Source organism: Chlamydotis macqueenii, chromosome 11 (genome assembly GCF_036417535.1).
Source record: "Chlamydotis macqueenii isolate bChlMac1 chromosome 11, bChlMac1.mat, whole genome shotgun sequence".
Taxonomy (NCBI): Eukaryota; Metazoa; Chordata; class Aves; order Otidiformes; family Otididae; genus Chlamydotis; species Chlamydotis macqueenii.
The window spans coordinates 21,600,938-21,616,554 of NC_141566.1; the positions used below are offsets into that span (position 1 = coordinate 21,600,938).

The 15,617-nt window shown below is 40.6% G+C and overlaps 1 protein-coding gene across 1 annotated transcript in view; it reads left to right on the forward strand.

The window, feature by feature from the left end:
• LOC104486817 (fibronectin type-III domain-containing protein 3a-like) overlaps positions 1–15,617 on the forward strand; it is a 46,046-nt gene that overhangs the window by 12,950 nt on the left and 17,479 nt on the right. The window contains exons 3-7 of the mRNA XM_086756260.1: positions 3,970–4,105; positions 8,539–8,614; positions 9,634–9,710; positions 13,589–13,820; positions 14,929–15,201. Coding sequence (XP_086612386.1) covers positions 4,010–4,105; positions 8,539–8,614; positions 9,634–9,710; positions 13,589–13,820; positions 14,929–15,201 — 754 coding nt within the window. The 5' untranslated portion in view covers positions 3,970–4,009. The remainder of the gene's footprint in view (positions 1–3,969; positions 4,106–8,538; positions 8,615–9,633; positions 9,711–13,588; positions 13,821–14,928; positions 15,202–15,617) is intronic.

The following is a 15,617-nucleotide window of genomic DNA, read 5'->3' on the forward strand; positions in this document are numbered from 1 at the left end:
TTACTATGTCAGGAAGTGAGGTCAGGCACAGCCGCTGTATACTGTAATTGTTTTCTGGAAGGCTAGTCATTAAGATTTTCTGTTTTTCTTAGAAGCCTTTGTAGCGCGAGACCGTCAGTGGAAAATATTGCCTTTTTTGATATGGTTACCATGATCAGCCGTATTACATTAGCACAGTGTTGAGTTACTCAGGAACACTTCTCAGTGCATTTTTAAAATATGAACTGGGTTTGTTTGGTTTAAAATAGTTTAATTTTTTCTGTTGTAAAATAAATGACAAAATATTTCAGTTTTTCAGATGAATGTGTCCTGGACAAATAATCTTTGAAAGCAGTAGCTCAAGCTATTTCCTGTGTAGATTTCTGTTAACTTAGAAATGCGATATCCACTATTGCTTCTTTCAGCTTGCCTGAAGCAGTGCTTCAGAAGGCTTTCCGAGATGGCTAGTCCCAATTCTGCTTCTTTAATGGCTGTCATGCTTTGCGGGCCGAACGCATCCTTCAGCTCAAACAAGGTTTGGTGATGACCTTTAGCTGATGTCTAATAGAAACCACTTTAAACAAATGAATCGGGCCAGAAGTACCCTTGCAAAATGTAACCTTTCTAAAAATGAATCTATTTATTCCATACTGACTCAATAATCTCCAGTACGTGGTGACAAAGCTCTAGAAAATACCTCTACAAATTCCGCTATTGATTCATGTGTAATGGTTCCCGAATTCTCACTATGTTCCTTTGCCTAGTTCTTAATGCTTGCAGGTGGGATTTTTCTAGTTTATTTTTATTCTAGAATTTCAGATTTTGTGTATTCACTCCTCTTTAATGTCAACACAGCCTGTGAATTCTTAGTGCAAACACTTTTTTTTTTTCTTTCTTTGCCCTCACTACTTGGATAGTTAGTAATTATAAACTTAAAACATCCCTCTGCCAAGAACAGACCCTGGAAAATTGCGTATTTCCAGGTGTGTGATAGAACACACTCGCTTTAGGGGACCCAGGAAGCTTTGTTGATGCAGTTCGACCTGTCGGTGGGTTGTTCCTTTCTGGGCCACGTCCAACTCTGCCCACGCAGCGGTTGCCCTCCGCCTTTCCTCCAGAAGCAGCTGTCTTCCTCCCCTGCAGCAGCCGCGCCGCGTTGCTTGCCCTGCCGCTGCCTTCGTGGTGAGAGTCGCGGGGCTGAGCTGGAGGACAGCAGGGCTGGATGCCTTGTTCCTGGACTAGCAGGAGGAGGGTGTGGGTAATGGCTTTTCCAGATACATCTCTATTTCTTTGGTTTGTTTTTCAGGAAATTGTGCTGAGCATGTAATAACTTTTCAGGAATCATCTTTGTATTTACCCAACACCACCTATTTCTTTGAATTAAGTGGAGGCTTTGGGGAGGTGAATCTGTTGATGCCACCTTCAGTGGCTTTATTTCCCTTGAGCAGTTTTACCAATTACGCTGGGGAGGGTTCGAGTCCCATGCTCATTTACCAGCAGAGGCAGTGTCTTTTGCTGCTCTCTTACCAGTATTTTCAAGGAATGAAGCTGTGCCCTAAAAGCAAAACTGATTGGTTTTTTTGCAGAGTCCGTCAGTGGGATGTTCCTCTTTATCGTTTGTGTTCTGCCACTTGCAGCCGCTTGAGCCCAGCTGGAAGTTGGCATTCTGAGTCAGGTGAAACTGCCCAAGAGTTGTTAAAACAGTTTCATTTGTGCTGGTACTTCCATTTTCTCTGACCGTATGGAGCTTCCTACTAAGACATAAAATTATATTTGCTATTCTTGGAGATTGTCACTAGCTGTGTTGTAATACTCCAAGTGTAAGCTCTTCCTCTGAAAAATATGAAGGGCCAGCACTAAGCAAGTAGGATGTATGTGCGTGTAGGGGTAAATGTAAATACCTGCGTCGTTAGGCAATGGATTCAGGATTCTAAAAACCACGTGGATGTGGGTGCTCCACTCTACAGTGGTACTAACTGCACACTGCTGCTCGCTAATGTAGACGAAGCCTCAGAGAATTACATTCAGCCAACGGAGGAGACCAGGATAGAAACTTTGAACGTTTATTTAAAATAAATTGCAGGTGGTACTGGGACATGTTTCAGAACACATTCTTCTGCAGCTGGTTATTTTGGTTAGTTGAACATTTGAATGCAGATGTAGTTGCTTTTCGGTAAAGGGTTTTCCCCTTAATATTAACTGCTAATTTCTGTCATCTTTGATGGTCTTAGATTAAACAAATTGAGACTATATGCATATATAAAATACAGGCTTGTCAATCTGCCTGGGTATACTGAATTCCTGTTACAGCTCTTAAGACTCAGGCCTGACCTAAAAGGTTAGGCCTACGAGGTGTAGTGGGAGAAACTGCCGCCGTCCTAACGTGCTGGCGGGCAGTGTCCCCATGCGGGTATTTTTAAGTGGAATGGTTCTGGACAATCAGATGAGTTTGTTGGCAGAGGTAATTCAAGATCTGACAAATAGGATGGGAGATTATTCGGGAAATAAATAACATGCTAGGGTAGTTAAGTATATTTAGGACGAACCTGATACAAATTTAAACTCTGGAGGTGGTGTCTAGCCCTTGCACCTGTGCAGTCATTTTTGGCCTCTTCAAATTGTTTCTGGAGCAGACCCGGAAAACAATTTGTATGCAGAATGAGCTGGTTTCTTTGGCAGCCTTGGGTATTTGGTTATGCTGCATTTTGTGGCCGTGTGATTGTGTCAGTTCTTGTGAGATGCTTTTGCAAACAAGGAAGAATGTGGGTTTTACTGGTGGATACCACCAGCCTCTTTTCCTTGTAACGGTAACGCGGGAGACATTCAGAATCTCAGCTTTCATTACAGACCCTTTCTGAACGGAATAAGTTAACATCAGAAGAAATTATAACAGTCAGGCTATGATATTTCTCCCACTGCTGTTAATCTGCTGAAGATTCAGTCCTACAAGTACAGAATTAATCAGGAGTTTTCATTTTTTTGTTTTTTTTTGTTTTTTTTTCCCCCCAAACACTGCCATTTCCATACTGCTTATAGAGAACTGAGCAGGGCTTTGGCAGCTGTATATAGACTGACTTGGTTCATGACAGATTTGGGGGAGGGGAAATGGTTTTTGTTTTGACTTTGCTTTTAATTTTTAATTTCATGAACTGGACTATCCTAACTGCATTTTGTCGTCTGTCTGGTTGTATAGGAGGTGATGGGAAGGGAGAAGGAAATGTCAGCACTTCCTGCATCCTGTTATCTTGTGCTTTTTATGGATGCTGAATTAACCATGCACTGAAAATTCACGAATGTTTGGATTGCATTTTGTCTTGTTTTGTTCTGGAGTACAAGCAATTTAGAAATTGTAACTACAAATTTAGGAATAAAGCGCTGCGTAAGTGTAAATTATGCTACTGTGTAATTGCGTCCCTTACGTACCAATTCCATCACTTGTGGCGTGTCAGGTTGAATATGCATGATACACATTTAAAGAGCTTCTTTTTGGAAGAAGGGTATGTATTGCTTAAATGCAGTAATTAAAAATGAAAAGTAGGGTGATATATTGGACTCCTTGGGTGTACTCCATTATAAAGAAGTGGGTATATGGCACAGGATTCCCCTTCATGTTTTTGAGACTGTCGGTTTGCACGAGTTGTTAAATGTGCAATGAAGCTAGAAGTGGATGTTGTACAGTAACTTTTGTCTCCAATTAAAGTCAGTTTATTTGAAAATCTTTGGGGGAGAGTCGTGGAGTGTTAAAGTCTGGTGATACTTTCTTATTGATTTTTCAAATGTTCTTGAATGGCTGTGATTGAAGGATTTAGTTAATATCATAGTGCAAGTGTTTGTTTTGTGAGGAAGAAAACAAAAACAAGAGCAATGTCCTGAAGGCACTGCTGTATTTTTCTTCTGAAACATTGGTATCAAATTTGGCAAACAAAGTAGAGGATTATTTCAGGGAGAGGAGAGACATACCTAATAGTGGCCCTGTCTTTGTTTTGGTAGGTGGTTAACGTGAGCAGCTGTCCATGAGTGGTTTTCAGACATGATGGCCGACCAGCCGCCGCCATTAGAAGCTACGCCGATATTGAATGAAGTGCCACTTCTACCTCATATGGTCAATGGGGACAGCATACAACAGGCAAGTAAAGCCATTGCACTGTCATTTAAACTACAAACTCAAAAATAAAAGGAAAAACGTGGATTTAATAAAGCACTAAGGTTTTTGAAAGCTCTTCTTAAAGCTTGTGTGAAATAATCAATAAAGGTTAGCAAGTGGCTGCAGTGCTCTCAACCAAGAAGTCTGCTGAAGGGGAATGAGAGGAGAGACCTTGGCTTCCTGATATTAAGTGTCTTCATTAATAATTGCAGTGCACTGGTGAAACCTGAGTATATTTCGTTGAAACTGTAGAATTTTATTGGACACAACCTTCGGAAGTACCTAGCATGATTAGAAATACAGAAAAAGTGAAAGCAAAACAGTTTGATTGAAGCACATGCTTGCAAAAGTTGTCAGTAAACTTGATGTGAATGTGATGTTTGGCAGTAGAAGCCGAGTGCCTTGTACTACAAATGCTGAGATACTTTCTCGTTGTTCGGGGAGAGACTTTCAGTGCACTCAGAAATTTTACAGACATCCTGATGTTTTAACGCTGGATCTTAATTCAAGAAGCATCTTCCCCCTGCCCTAGCAGCTACAAACATGACAGATCCTGGTAGGAGAGAAGAGGTTGGTTGCTTTGTTTGTTTGTTTTAAATAGCTAAGTGGCTGTTTGTTGGCAGGATGAGTTGCTAGATAATCTCATCTAGGCTCCCTTTCCCACGAAAGATTGGACCAGATGATCTCTTGAGGTCCCTTCCAACCTGGGCTGTTCTGCAATTCTGTGATAAGAAAACATAAATTTGAAGGCTTTATGTGCCTGGAGTTAAATAATCATTTTGTTGAAGCAAGGGACAAAACTGTCCACTGCTTTAACCTGATCCCTGTATAACTTTAAGTATCGGACAGTAATTGAAACAGGAATTAAGGGATTAATCCAAAGGGAAAAGTTCCTTCCGGAGGATAACTGTCATATGAAATGGTTGTGAAGAGTAACAGTGAAGACCTTGGCGTGTTTGAATGTACAGTGGATAAACAGGGTACAACAAAGTAATGATGAATTGCTGAGGATGTGATAGACCATAAATGCTGAGAAGTTTTAAATGAGACATCCTCTACTTTGTAATTGTTACAGGTGGGGAAGGATTGCAGCATACTTGCTAAAAATAGCCTTTATTTTTTAAAAAAAGTCTACTCTGCTTTTTTTTCCTCAGACTCTGGAGAGAAAAGTACAATGGCTGTGTTTTGAAATAAGTAAAGCTGTAGAAGCTCTAAGCTAGTTCTGAAGTTCTAGCATTAGCGACGTGAAATTTCAGGCACTGGCCAGGTTATGCCGTCGGTAGTGTTTCATGTTACACAAAGAGGAGAGATGGAGTAGATCTCCAGAGCTGTGTGTGTATACCGTGTCTCGGTATAGAGCAGTGCGTAGAATACTGGGGTGGAGATTGTTTGCAATCAGGTGAGGTTTAAAAAAAAAAAAAAACAACAAAAAAAAAAAACCCAACAAAAAAAAAAAAAAAACAACCACACAGACAGCAAACAGTTGGATCTTGGAGGTGCACGGGAAAAGGGCATTTGAAAATAGACTTGAAGGCTGATAGTGTCCAAGACTTAGAATTGCATTATATTGGAAATAACCAGTAAGTCTGTCTGGAGAAAATCCTCGTAGGACTGGGAACGTGATTTCATGTTACTGTGCCAGTATTTGTTATTCTAGGTTGTTCACGTACAGACACACATGCCGTGTTGCTGTCCATATCGTGTTGCCGTCCTTTGTTGCCTAACAGTACCCTTGCTGCTCTCGTTCACGGCACTTTTCTCTAGAGAGGCTTCTGAGCAATGGTCTCACATTGGCAACTTTGCTTTTAAATAGAGTATTACTCAGAAGCTTTATTAACACAGATGATTTTTAAGTATTTTGCTGCCAGTGCCATAGAAGACAGCTAATTATAGAGTATTATGCAGTGGTTTTGTTTTCAGAAATAAATTTTGTGCCATTTGGCCAATCACTTCAACCACTCGGATGCAGCACTCGGTTCATTAATTTCACTTCACGTAAAGCATAAGTTGGAAGTTTTCTGGAAGGGTTTCTTGTTCTGAAAAAACTTCAGCAGTGGAAAGTGTGTGAATAAGGGACAAAAGCAAAACACTGACCACCGCTTTGAAATCGCGTAATCCCATTAGTGCTGAAATGGTTACGCGGGACACCTGGAGGTGCTGGCATTGCTGTGGCTCCTAGTGCTAGGCTGCAGTCTAACTTGGCTTAGACGGGCTCATTAGAAACGCTCAAGCTTCCTGTAGATTTTCCTTGGTGGAAGGTCGATGGAACTGCATTTGCTTCATTAATTACAGTGAGTCATTCCTCTAAGACATTGGCCCGTGCATTCCTGAAATTCCAGTTTCTGAACTGCTCTACAGCCCTGTGATTGCACCGCTTGCTTATGATCCTTCTCACTGAGTTCAGTTAATAGCTTCCTGAACTGTTTGTGAGAGCTTAATTGAAACCTGTTCTGAAGATCGGACAGGTTCAGAGGCTCCGTTTCTAAAAGAATCCCTTTCCTGCCTCTGAATTTCCTTGCCCTTGAAGATGAGACTCGCTGTGAGGTTTAGTGCCTGCCTCTGGAGTCCTGTCCCCTGCTCGTGTCCGTGCCCAGCAGCTGCTGTTCACAGCAGACCTCAGCTTTCCTGGTTCTTTGTGCTCTGGCACATTCCCAGCCCGCGACTGTCTGTTTTCCTTAAACAAGTAGCATTGCTCCTCTCTCTTTACTCCTAGAAATTCAGTAGAGTTTAAGTCATAAGTATATACTGACTGGGTTTCAGTGTTTTAGTGATGCCATTTTAAAAAGTGTTATCTGTATTTAAAAGTGTGTCTGTCCTTCTCATGGAACCATAATAAATATTACTGACTGGTTAGAGGGGCTTTTTTGGGGGTTTTTGCTGTTTTACTTATGTCCAGAAGCAACTTGTCTACCTAAAGTAAAATTCTGCTGTACTCACTGGAGCAGAGTCAGTTTTCTTCAGACTACTTCTTATGCTTCTGCGTCCCCTGTTAAAAAATAAAAGCTAACATTAATATAACAATATGAGGAAGCTGCCAAAGCGGTGTCAAACGGCGTTTGTCAGTCTGCTCCTGCGAGTCTTGCTTCACACACCGCAGTTTAAATGTGACAGAGCCACGCAAACATCGATCTCTTTCTGTGCAGAGGTTGCAGACTCAAGAGTAGAGGGAGAGAGAAGCGGGAGACATAAGCTGTAACGTCAGGAAACGTGGATGTGTTTGCACTTACTCTCGTATACGTTAGCTGGAGAAATGTGCTGTGGTTAGTGCCGGCGTAAGCTGCTTGGCAAGCCCGTTGGAAAAGAGCAGTCAGTGGAGCTGGTCAAAATGCAGAGGTTGAGTGAGGGACCACAAGGTCTTTTTAAGTCTCATTCTTTTCAGTGATCTTTTTATTAATGAGCGGTACGATAGAATTGAGGCATACTTCATAACTCTGCAGCTGATGTGAAATGGGAGGAATTGCAGGCACCTTGGAAGCGTGAAATTATTTTGATTGCTAGAAAGATAATCTAGAAAATTAGCAGCAAGTACAAAGTGCTGTCTTTAGGTAGAGCAGTCAATTTATCAAAAGGAATGACTGGTTTTGTAGTGGTCCGTTAGGAAAAGGTCTGCCAAGGGACAGATAAAGACCGTGAGCAGAAGTCATCAGTGTTGCGCTGCCCGAGGAGTAATTCTGGCAGATGTCCACATCGATTTGTGTGAAAGTGGATGTGATCGTGTCCAAACTGACCTGCAGAACCTTGCTGGTAGTTGTATTTCTTTAGCTACAGCATTACCCAAACGTGAGAAAATACACCAGGTCTTTCAGGAGCTGTGCAGCAGAGGTGGGAGGCAGGACCTGCTTTATCACCTCTTCTACCCTTGATACTTGATAGCATCAGAGAATATATTGTTAAAATGCATACCAGCCTGCTTTCAAGGAAAAAAACATGGCGGAGCTTTGGGCAAAGCATCTTTTTTTCCTTGGTTTTTTGAGTGGTTTGGGTTTTTTTTTTTTTTGTATGTGTGCGTATAGTCCTGATTTAGGCAATTTAGCCCTGAAACTGAAATAATGTCATCGACAAAGCTTGGAAAGAAAGGGCAATCTTAGGTAATTTATTCTTTTGGTAAAAGAAGAAAATGCAGGGTGAAAATACTGAAGATTAAAACTTAGTTAGTTGCTTCAAGTGTATCAAGGAAAGCACTTCTGGTAGTAATGACAGAAAAATACTACTTATGCAAAATTAATGATTTTATGTCAAAGTATAAGAAAATTTCATTCTACCCCTCAGTGTTTCTCAACTTGCTTTTTAACTCGGGGTGCCAGAGCTGTATTGCTTTAATCTTAACATGTGGGTATAAAGAAGAGGTGGGTTTTTCCCCCAGGTAACTTCCAAAATGTAAAAAAGCCACCTCGTTTGTGTTTTGTTTTCTACAGGTTATTCTTGTGCAGGTAAACCCAGGTGAAACATTTACGATTACAACGGAAGATGGACACATTCAGTGTATTCAAGGTAAAGGGAAAACTCAAGTACTGCATCCAAATATTTTGATTCTGTAAATGTCACAGAATTACTGCCAGTATTTGTTTCTGTAATAACACATGAATTTACACGGGGTTTAGTCCACACCAATCTAAATAACTTTAACAGGCGCTGTGTGACTTCACTTTTCTGAAAGGCAGTGGTATTAGCGGTCTGCTGGTATTGAGGGAGCATTGCTACCCTCTGTGTGTGGCTGCAAACTACTTTTTACCTTCTGGGTAAGTGACAGAACTGCAGATCTGAGTCAAGTCAAAGTATCTCCTGTAAGTCAAGTTGAATTTGTCAGTATTTCCATTTTTGCAATGTTTTTAACCATTTCAAATGATATTACATAAAATGTGTCCATTCTGCTTTCATCAAATCCCACACAGGAATACTTTCTTTCAGCTTGATGTGAAAAATAATATGTTCTTACTTTAAAAAAAGACCAGCTGTCAGCATTACTATGGTGCCAGTGTTGTTGCTACAGACTTAACTCTGTCACAAAAAAAAATAAAATTTATCTGTGATGATTTTTGTACAGTAAAGAAATAGTGTTGGCTGTATAAGCATGGTGGTTGGGATAAATTTAATCTGCGTTTCCTATAGAATAAATATACAGCAACACTTGCATTCAGCAATAATTTCTAAAATTCTGGATGATTACTGAAAGTTATTAAGTCATACTTGATGTGTATTTTGAATGTGAAAATGAGTTACGCATCAGTTACATTGCATTGTTTTTCTTGGTGGAAACATGGTATAGTAACTTTTTAATTTTTTAAACTCTCCATCCTGATTATTTCAGTTTTTCTCCTAACTGACTTTTTAATTGGATTGTTTAAGCCTTGCTTCTAAATCTACTTGTCCAAAAGTAGTTCCATAAATAGAGTTGGATGCAGCTGCTGGCTTTTCAGGCACTAAAGTGAGCCACCACCTTTTGGAAAAAAGGGTGTCTTGAGTTTGTCAAAGCCTCGTTTGTTAAAAAGTGGCACCTTGTTACTTCTCAGGTCCAGCACATGTTCCTATGATGTCACCAAATGGTTCTATGCCGCCTATATTTGTGCCTCCCGGTTACGTATCTCAGGTAAACTTTAATTTATTCTTCTATTTCAGTGTGTTTGTGGATCTGGCTTTTAACAATAAGGCTGTTGATTATTTTGTCTAGAACAGCTATTGAAAGCATTTCTCACCATTTTCGATTGAACTTATCAACTATTTGCTTACTTTGGTGTAGGCTCTATCACCTTCTTTTTATTTAGTAAAATTTGACATAGTTGTCAGGATATTTTAATAATACTACAAGGCAGTAAAAGGTGACTTTTAGTAAGATTGTAGATGGTTCTGAATTGGCTGTCTGTTGAGCTCCGTTAACAGGATCCACATCTTGATTTTACTTCAGTCCCGTTTTCAAGGTGAACGTAGGTGCCTGGGTCGAATGAACAATCATAGCTGACTGCAGCCTGCTGAGCATCGGAGGCCTGATGAGTACAGAGGGTGCTTAGGTCTGCTGGGAACATAGCTGGGGGCAGCATCGCAATCGAACGTGTCTCGCACGTGCTATGGATACGAGACTCGTGGTTTTTACATGGAGGTTATATGGGTCACATACCAGTATCACGCTCTCTTTCATCCCTTAGGTCTCTTTTTTTTTTTTTTTTTTTTTTTGTTTCCTGAACTGCATGAGATATTTCTCCTTAATGTCTTCTCTTAAATAAGATTTTTCTATTTTAACATATCTCTATTTATCAAAGTTTTCAGTGCCCCTTTCTCTACCAGCTCTGATCTCCTTAACAGTCAGCAAAACGCTCGAGTATTACAGCAGAAGTGTGAGGAGCAGTGTTAATGCTAGTGACGTGTGCCTGTGAAATGAGCAGGACTCTGGGCTTCTCTCCCAGCTTTACTTTTCCATTCTCACTGATTTTTCCACTCCTGTGTTGTCAAGTCATGGCAGCTCAAACCTGCACGTGGTATTTGAGCTGTTACCAGGGATATTTGGAGTTACCAGTTTGACTGAGTTTTAAATGAATGCATTTTTTTTTTAAAGAGAAGTAATTAAAAACAAAGGTTTAAGTGGGACAGGCTAGGTTTCTCATCTAGTGATGCTCAAAATCAGGAGGTTTCTGAGTAGGCTTGAAAACCTTGTGACGGTATGTTCTTGAGTTCCCCGGGCACTTGTCTTTCTGCATACAGCTGCCTCTGCGTTTTGTCCTTCTGCTCTACTCAGTAGATACTTCCATGCAGACCCTGCAGAAAGATCCTCCAGGTAATTAAGGCGTGGTTGTGAAGTTGAGTCTTCAGTGCAGACAGTATGCAAAGCACTGGCAAATGCTGAAAAATATACTTGTTCTGTGTTTGCTGTCGCGTGAAACTAGGAGGGCGTTTTGGTTTGTTTTCCCTTGGTCCTTACGGCAGGGGTAGACAAGTTTGAAACCAACTGTAAATCGGAGCTTGAGATGCTTGTGCTGTTCTTGTCAGCAGATGAGACTTCAACTTTCTGTTCCCAAAACTGTTTTGCAGAGCCCAGAGATAAGTTCTGTTGGTTCTGCCTCAGTGGAATGAGGGAATTTAGTAGAGGATAATGGGGACATAGCAACTTCAGACTGTAAAATCGTGTAGAAGTCTTATTATGTTGTTAATGTATCCCTTTCACCCGAAACTGTGCCATGTGTTCTTGCTTAATACATACATAAAATAGAGTTAACGTAGCCATCAAAATTTGCCCTGAGTTTTGACTTGTGTATGTTAGCGTGTTACAATATTGTGCAACGTCATGTAGTTCAGGTGGTGTACTTAGTTCTGTTGATGAACCAACCCCCCCACGTTGTTTCTCAAATAAAGTGTTTGCAGTGTAAGCTTAGTCTTAAGTGACTCCTCCTTGTAATTTTCTTCCTCTATTTAAAGTCTGTTAAGAATTGCTGCGAATACAGCTGACTCCGAGGTCATCTCACAGCTGAGCTTTGTCACAGCACTTGGAGTGGACGTGTTCTGTTTCCCTTCAGAGGAATAATTTCTCGTTACTTTGCTCTGTCTTTTGCTGAGGAGCTTTTCAAAATGTGCTTTTGGCGTAAGCGATATTTCAACATCCGTAGCGCCTTCTTGGCCAGCTGGGAAACGCTACAGTGATTTCTTACGGCCAAACTAAATACGCTTTAAGAGAGGATCTTGAAGGAGCTAACGGGATAAAACATATGACCTGCTTTTCTGTAAGTGCTTTCTTCAAATGCCTGAAAATATAAATTGTTTATGTTTTTAGTAACAGAAGGCTACATAAATAAGTTGAAATCTTATAAAAGCAGGTTTTATTTTGTAAGATGTACTTTGTGGATTCCGTTAAAACTTTTTTTTTTTTCCTAAATCTCAATTTTGTATGCCAGCCTGCAGCTGGAATGCGCCCCCCATCCCCATTTCCATCCACAGAGAATATTTTCTGCTGACTGCATGATCCACCTCTGTTAATACTTGGGCACTGTAAGGCCCTGCCTAGCAGCGTTTGTGATTCGCATTTTTAAGCACAACTTGGAGGAGATGACTGATGTAGAAGGAACGAAGCACTAAGCTGCAGACTAATTTCAAACCAGTCTAAAAGAATCCCTGCTTTTCCTTCTGAGACTTGATTAATTTTGAAGTGTCGGTTTGCCTTTAATACTGAACACTTTTCTATCTTGTGTTGTTTTTTTTTTTTTTAAATTACATTGCTCATACCTCTTTTATTTTTTAATGTGAGGGAGCAGAGAAAACAGTTAATTTGTTGTCTGCCTTTAAATAGGATGTAATACAGTCTAGTTTGCTTCTGAGTCAGACTTCTCATTAGGTACAGTCTGAATGTTATGCCAGTGGACTTCTGCATTGTGGCAGAAGAAACAAACTGGAATATGACCAGGTAATTTCTCCAGTGGTCAGCTCAGAAGCCTTTGAGCCCATCAGAACTGTAGGTGCTGAAAACATAATCCCTCAGATGAGCAAAATGGACTGTAGACAGGGAATGACAAGAAATTAGTGCAGATGTTCTTCTGGCTGTGCTGTGAACCCTCCCTGGAGAAGGGACCCTGTAAACCTCTGCCTCTGGTTGTCTGTTCCAAGGGTCTTAAAGATGAGACTAAACTGGGCATTGCTCTACTTCAGTATCATCATTCTTTCATCTGTATTTCTGTGAATCCTGCTCTGGTGTTCTTTCTTGACTTTGTCTTCTAACACCTGTGTTCTGTCCAGTCTCTTCTCAGTTTTAAGATTCAGGGAGGTGTTTTTGTATAAAACCGTAAGATTTTTAAACTTTACTGGAGAAAAAGTAATACTTTGAGATATTAACCTATTTCACACCGGTAGAATTAGACTCCAGAAGGAGCCTATATATTGCCAGTTTAGGACGTGTGCTTAGAAGCGTGCGTGTGCGTACATATGCATACATCCTTTTATCCTAGCAGACGCGCAGACAGGTTCCTCATCTGAATTCTCTTAGCCTGTGGCAAACATGAAATCTTTTGACAGTTGAGTTGGGTTAGATCGTGGTACAAGACAGCAGAACTAACTTGTAGTACTTTGTACTTGCCGCGGGCTACGGACGCGTCTGCAGACGTGTACCACAAATCGGGTGGCGTGTGGTGACTTGTACGTCCGATAGCGCTGTCAGTCAGCGTGTGGTGTAAAGCAGCTTTTCTAACTTTGGTTACAAGTAGACTGGGAATTACGCCCTGATCAGTTCACATTCCTTGTTTAAAAGAATATATACATTATTGATAAATTATAGATTGCTTAGCACTTTGGTGTCTGAGGCTCAGCTGCTTAAAACTGGCTGCCTCAAACTCCAGTGACATGTATCGGGTTTCTACTGGAATTCACTTTGGTGTGTATATCCCTGCCTGTCAGATTGTGGGTATAAACTTAAGCACAGCGGTTCTTTACTAAATGTACAGTATTTGTAAGATCATATTGTACTAACTTTTAATTTCTTACGTTGCATGACAGGTGGTGGAAGAAAACGGAGTTCGTAAAGTGGTGGTGTTGCCACACTCAGCTGAATTCCACCCTTCCATGCATCCTCCTCCTCCACCTCCCCACGTGCCGCATTACATGCACCACCACCACGCGTTGCTTCCCCACCCGCCTCACCCAGTGTACCCTCCGGTTCCTGGGACGGGAGAGCTGCCACCGCAGTTCATTCACCAGCATCCACCACCACACGTTTTTCAGGAACAAGGTGAGAGCGCAGGTGATAGTTAAACACAGCTGAGCTCTGTCAGTAGCTCTGTCACACATTTCTCTGGTTTTGGTGTTAGTTATTAGACTCCCTGAGCCTTGTGTGTGTTTACGGGGTATCTTAAAATACCTGTGTGTATAAGGTACCGTGGAGCCTGGTCTGAGGGCACTCTGCATGTGCAAAGTGTGAGTGTATGAAGTTTAAATCTTGCACTGTTCTGTTTTTAAGGATTTAATGCAAAAGCGGTATCTCAGAAGTGTTCTAATACTGTGCATTTTTTCATGGGTCCTTACTTTTGTTACTGTAAATGCCACAGTGATTCCTTCCACCTTTCTCTAAAATTCTGCCCTCCAAAACTGCTGTGCTGCCACAGCCGTGGTGTGAAGTTTTTTGGAAATGCATTTGATTTGATACATGAGTGTATTTTTTTTTTTTTTGACTAGACAGAGTCCAAATATGACTGGAAAGAAAATAAAATACATAAAGTAAAAACCAGTAATCTGTGTTGGAGGGTGAAGTGCAAGTCCACTCTGTCCACTCGGCAATACTTCAGCGGAGGACTGGGGTCACTGTTAATTAAACCAGGCTGCAAGCCTTACTACAAAAACAAGCATTTAGCACGAAGCAATTAGACTGTGTGAGAGCATTCACTGTCTTGCTCTCAAGCTTAAATTGGTAATTAAGCTATTTCAGCTAATGTCTAGGATAAAATATTCAGTAGCATCCAAGCTGTGTTTTAAGAAGTTTGGGTCCTAAATTTGCTTACACTGTTTTGAAAATGTGACTGTGGCTATATCAGGGAGGGAAGGCAACTGTAAGGCGTGATCATCAGCAGCTAGAGCAGCTAGCAAAACAGAAAGGCCTGAAGAGTTACTGGTTTTTTTTAAAAAAGAAACTCTAAACTCAACAAGTTATCAAAGATAATATTTGAGAAAAGAAATCAACAGTTTGGATATGGGTTAAATAGGAAAAATGGAAATTTGCTGGCAGATATTTTGTGTACCTCACTGTAGCATTTAACTGACATTGACAACGTTTCAAAACAAGAGTTTTTCAGGTGTCAAATGAATTGTACTGAATAATGACCTTAGTTCTCCTTTCTTTCTAGAACCTCGTTCTCATGGAAGGACAAACTTCATTCAGCGAGATGAAAGGAGTCTCAAAATGCAAGAACACCTGAAGAAAAGACTAAAAGACAGACAAGCTAGTGGTCATACTAACAATAAACTTAACAGTCCTCCATCTTCACCACATAAAGTTGTTAATTCTTCCAGTGCAACAATTCAGAATGGGAATGGAAAGGGACAGCAAGGGGCAGGAGGACCACTAAAGCAGAAGCAGATAGGAAAAACAAAGGGCAGTCCAGATGCAGAGATGGGAGGTAGGTTGCGTTGAAAGGGTAGAAAAAAATGTAGATTCTTTTGTAGCAGAAGATGCTGTAATCATTTCTGAAAAACCTGAATTTGTAAATTTCTTTGGCTGTTTGGGATCAGCGAAAGCCTGAAATACTTTTCATTCTGTTTGGATTTTTTTTCCTCTAGAAAATAATAGTAATATTAAGTTTGTTCATTTGAGATTTATCAAATAAGATCTTTGGGAAGATTTAATTTTAAACCCTTTGTTTACTTCTCTGCCTTTTCCAACCCAGGACTGATCAATGTTTAGAGTGAGGCTGTGGGTACTTACATAAAAGACTTTTGGTGTCACTCTTTCTGGTACTTTTCAGGTAACTAGGAGTTACTGAAAATTGCAAGAAATAGGAAGGTTTGAGCAGCTGTCTGTACAGGTTACTGTTTG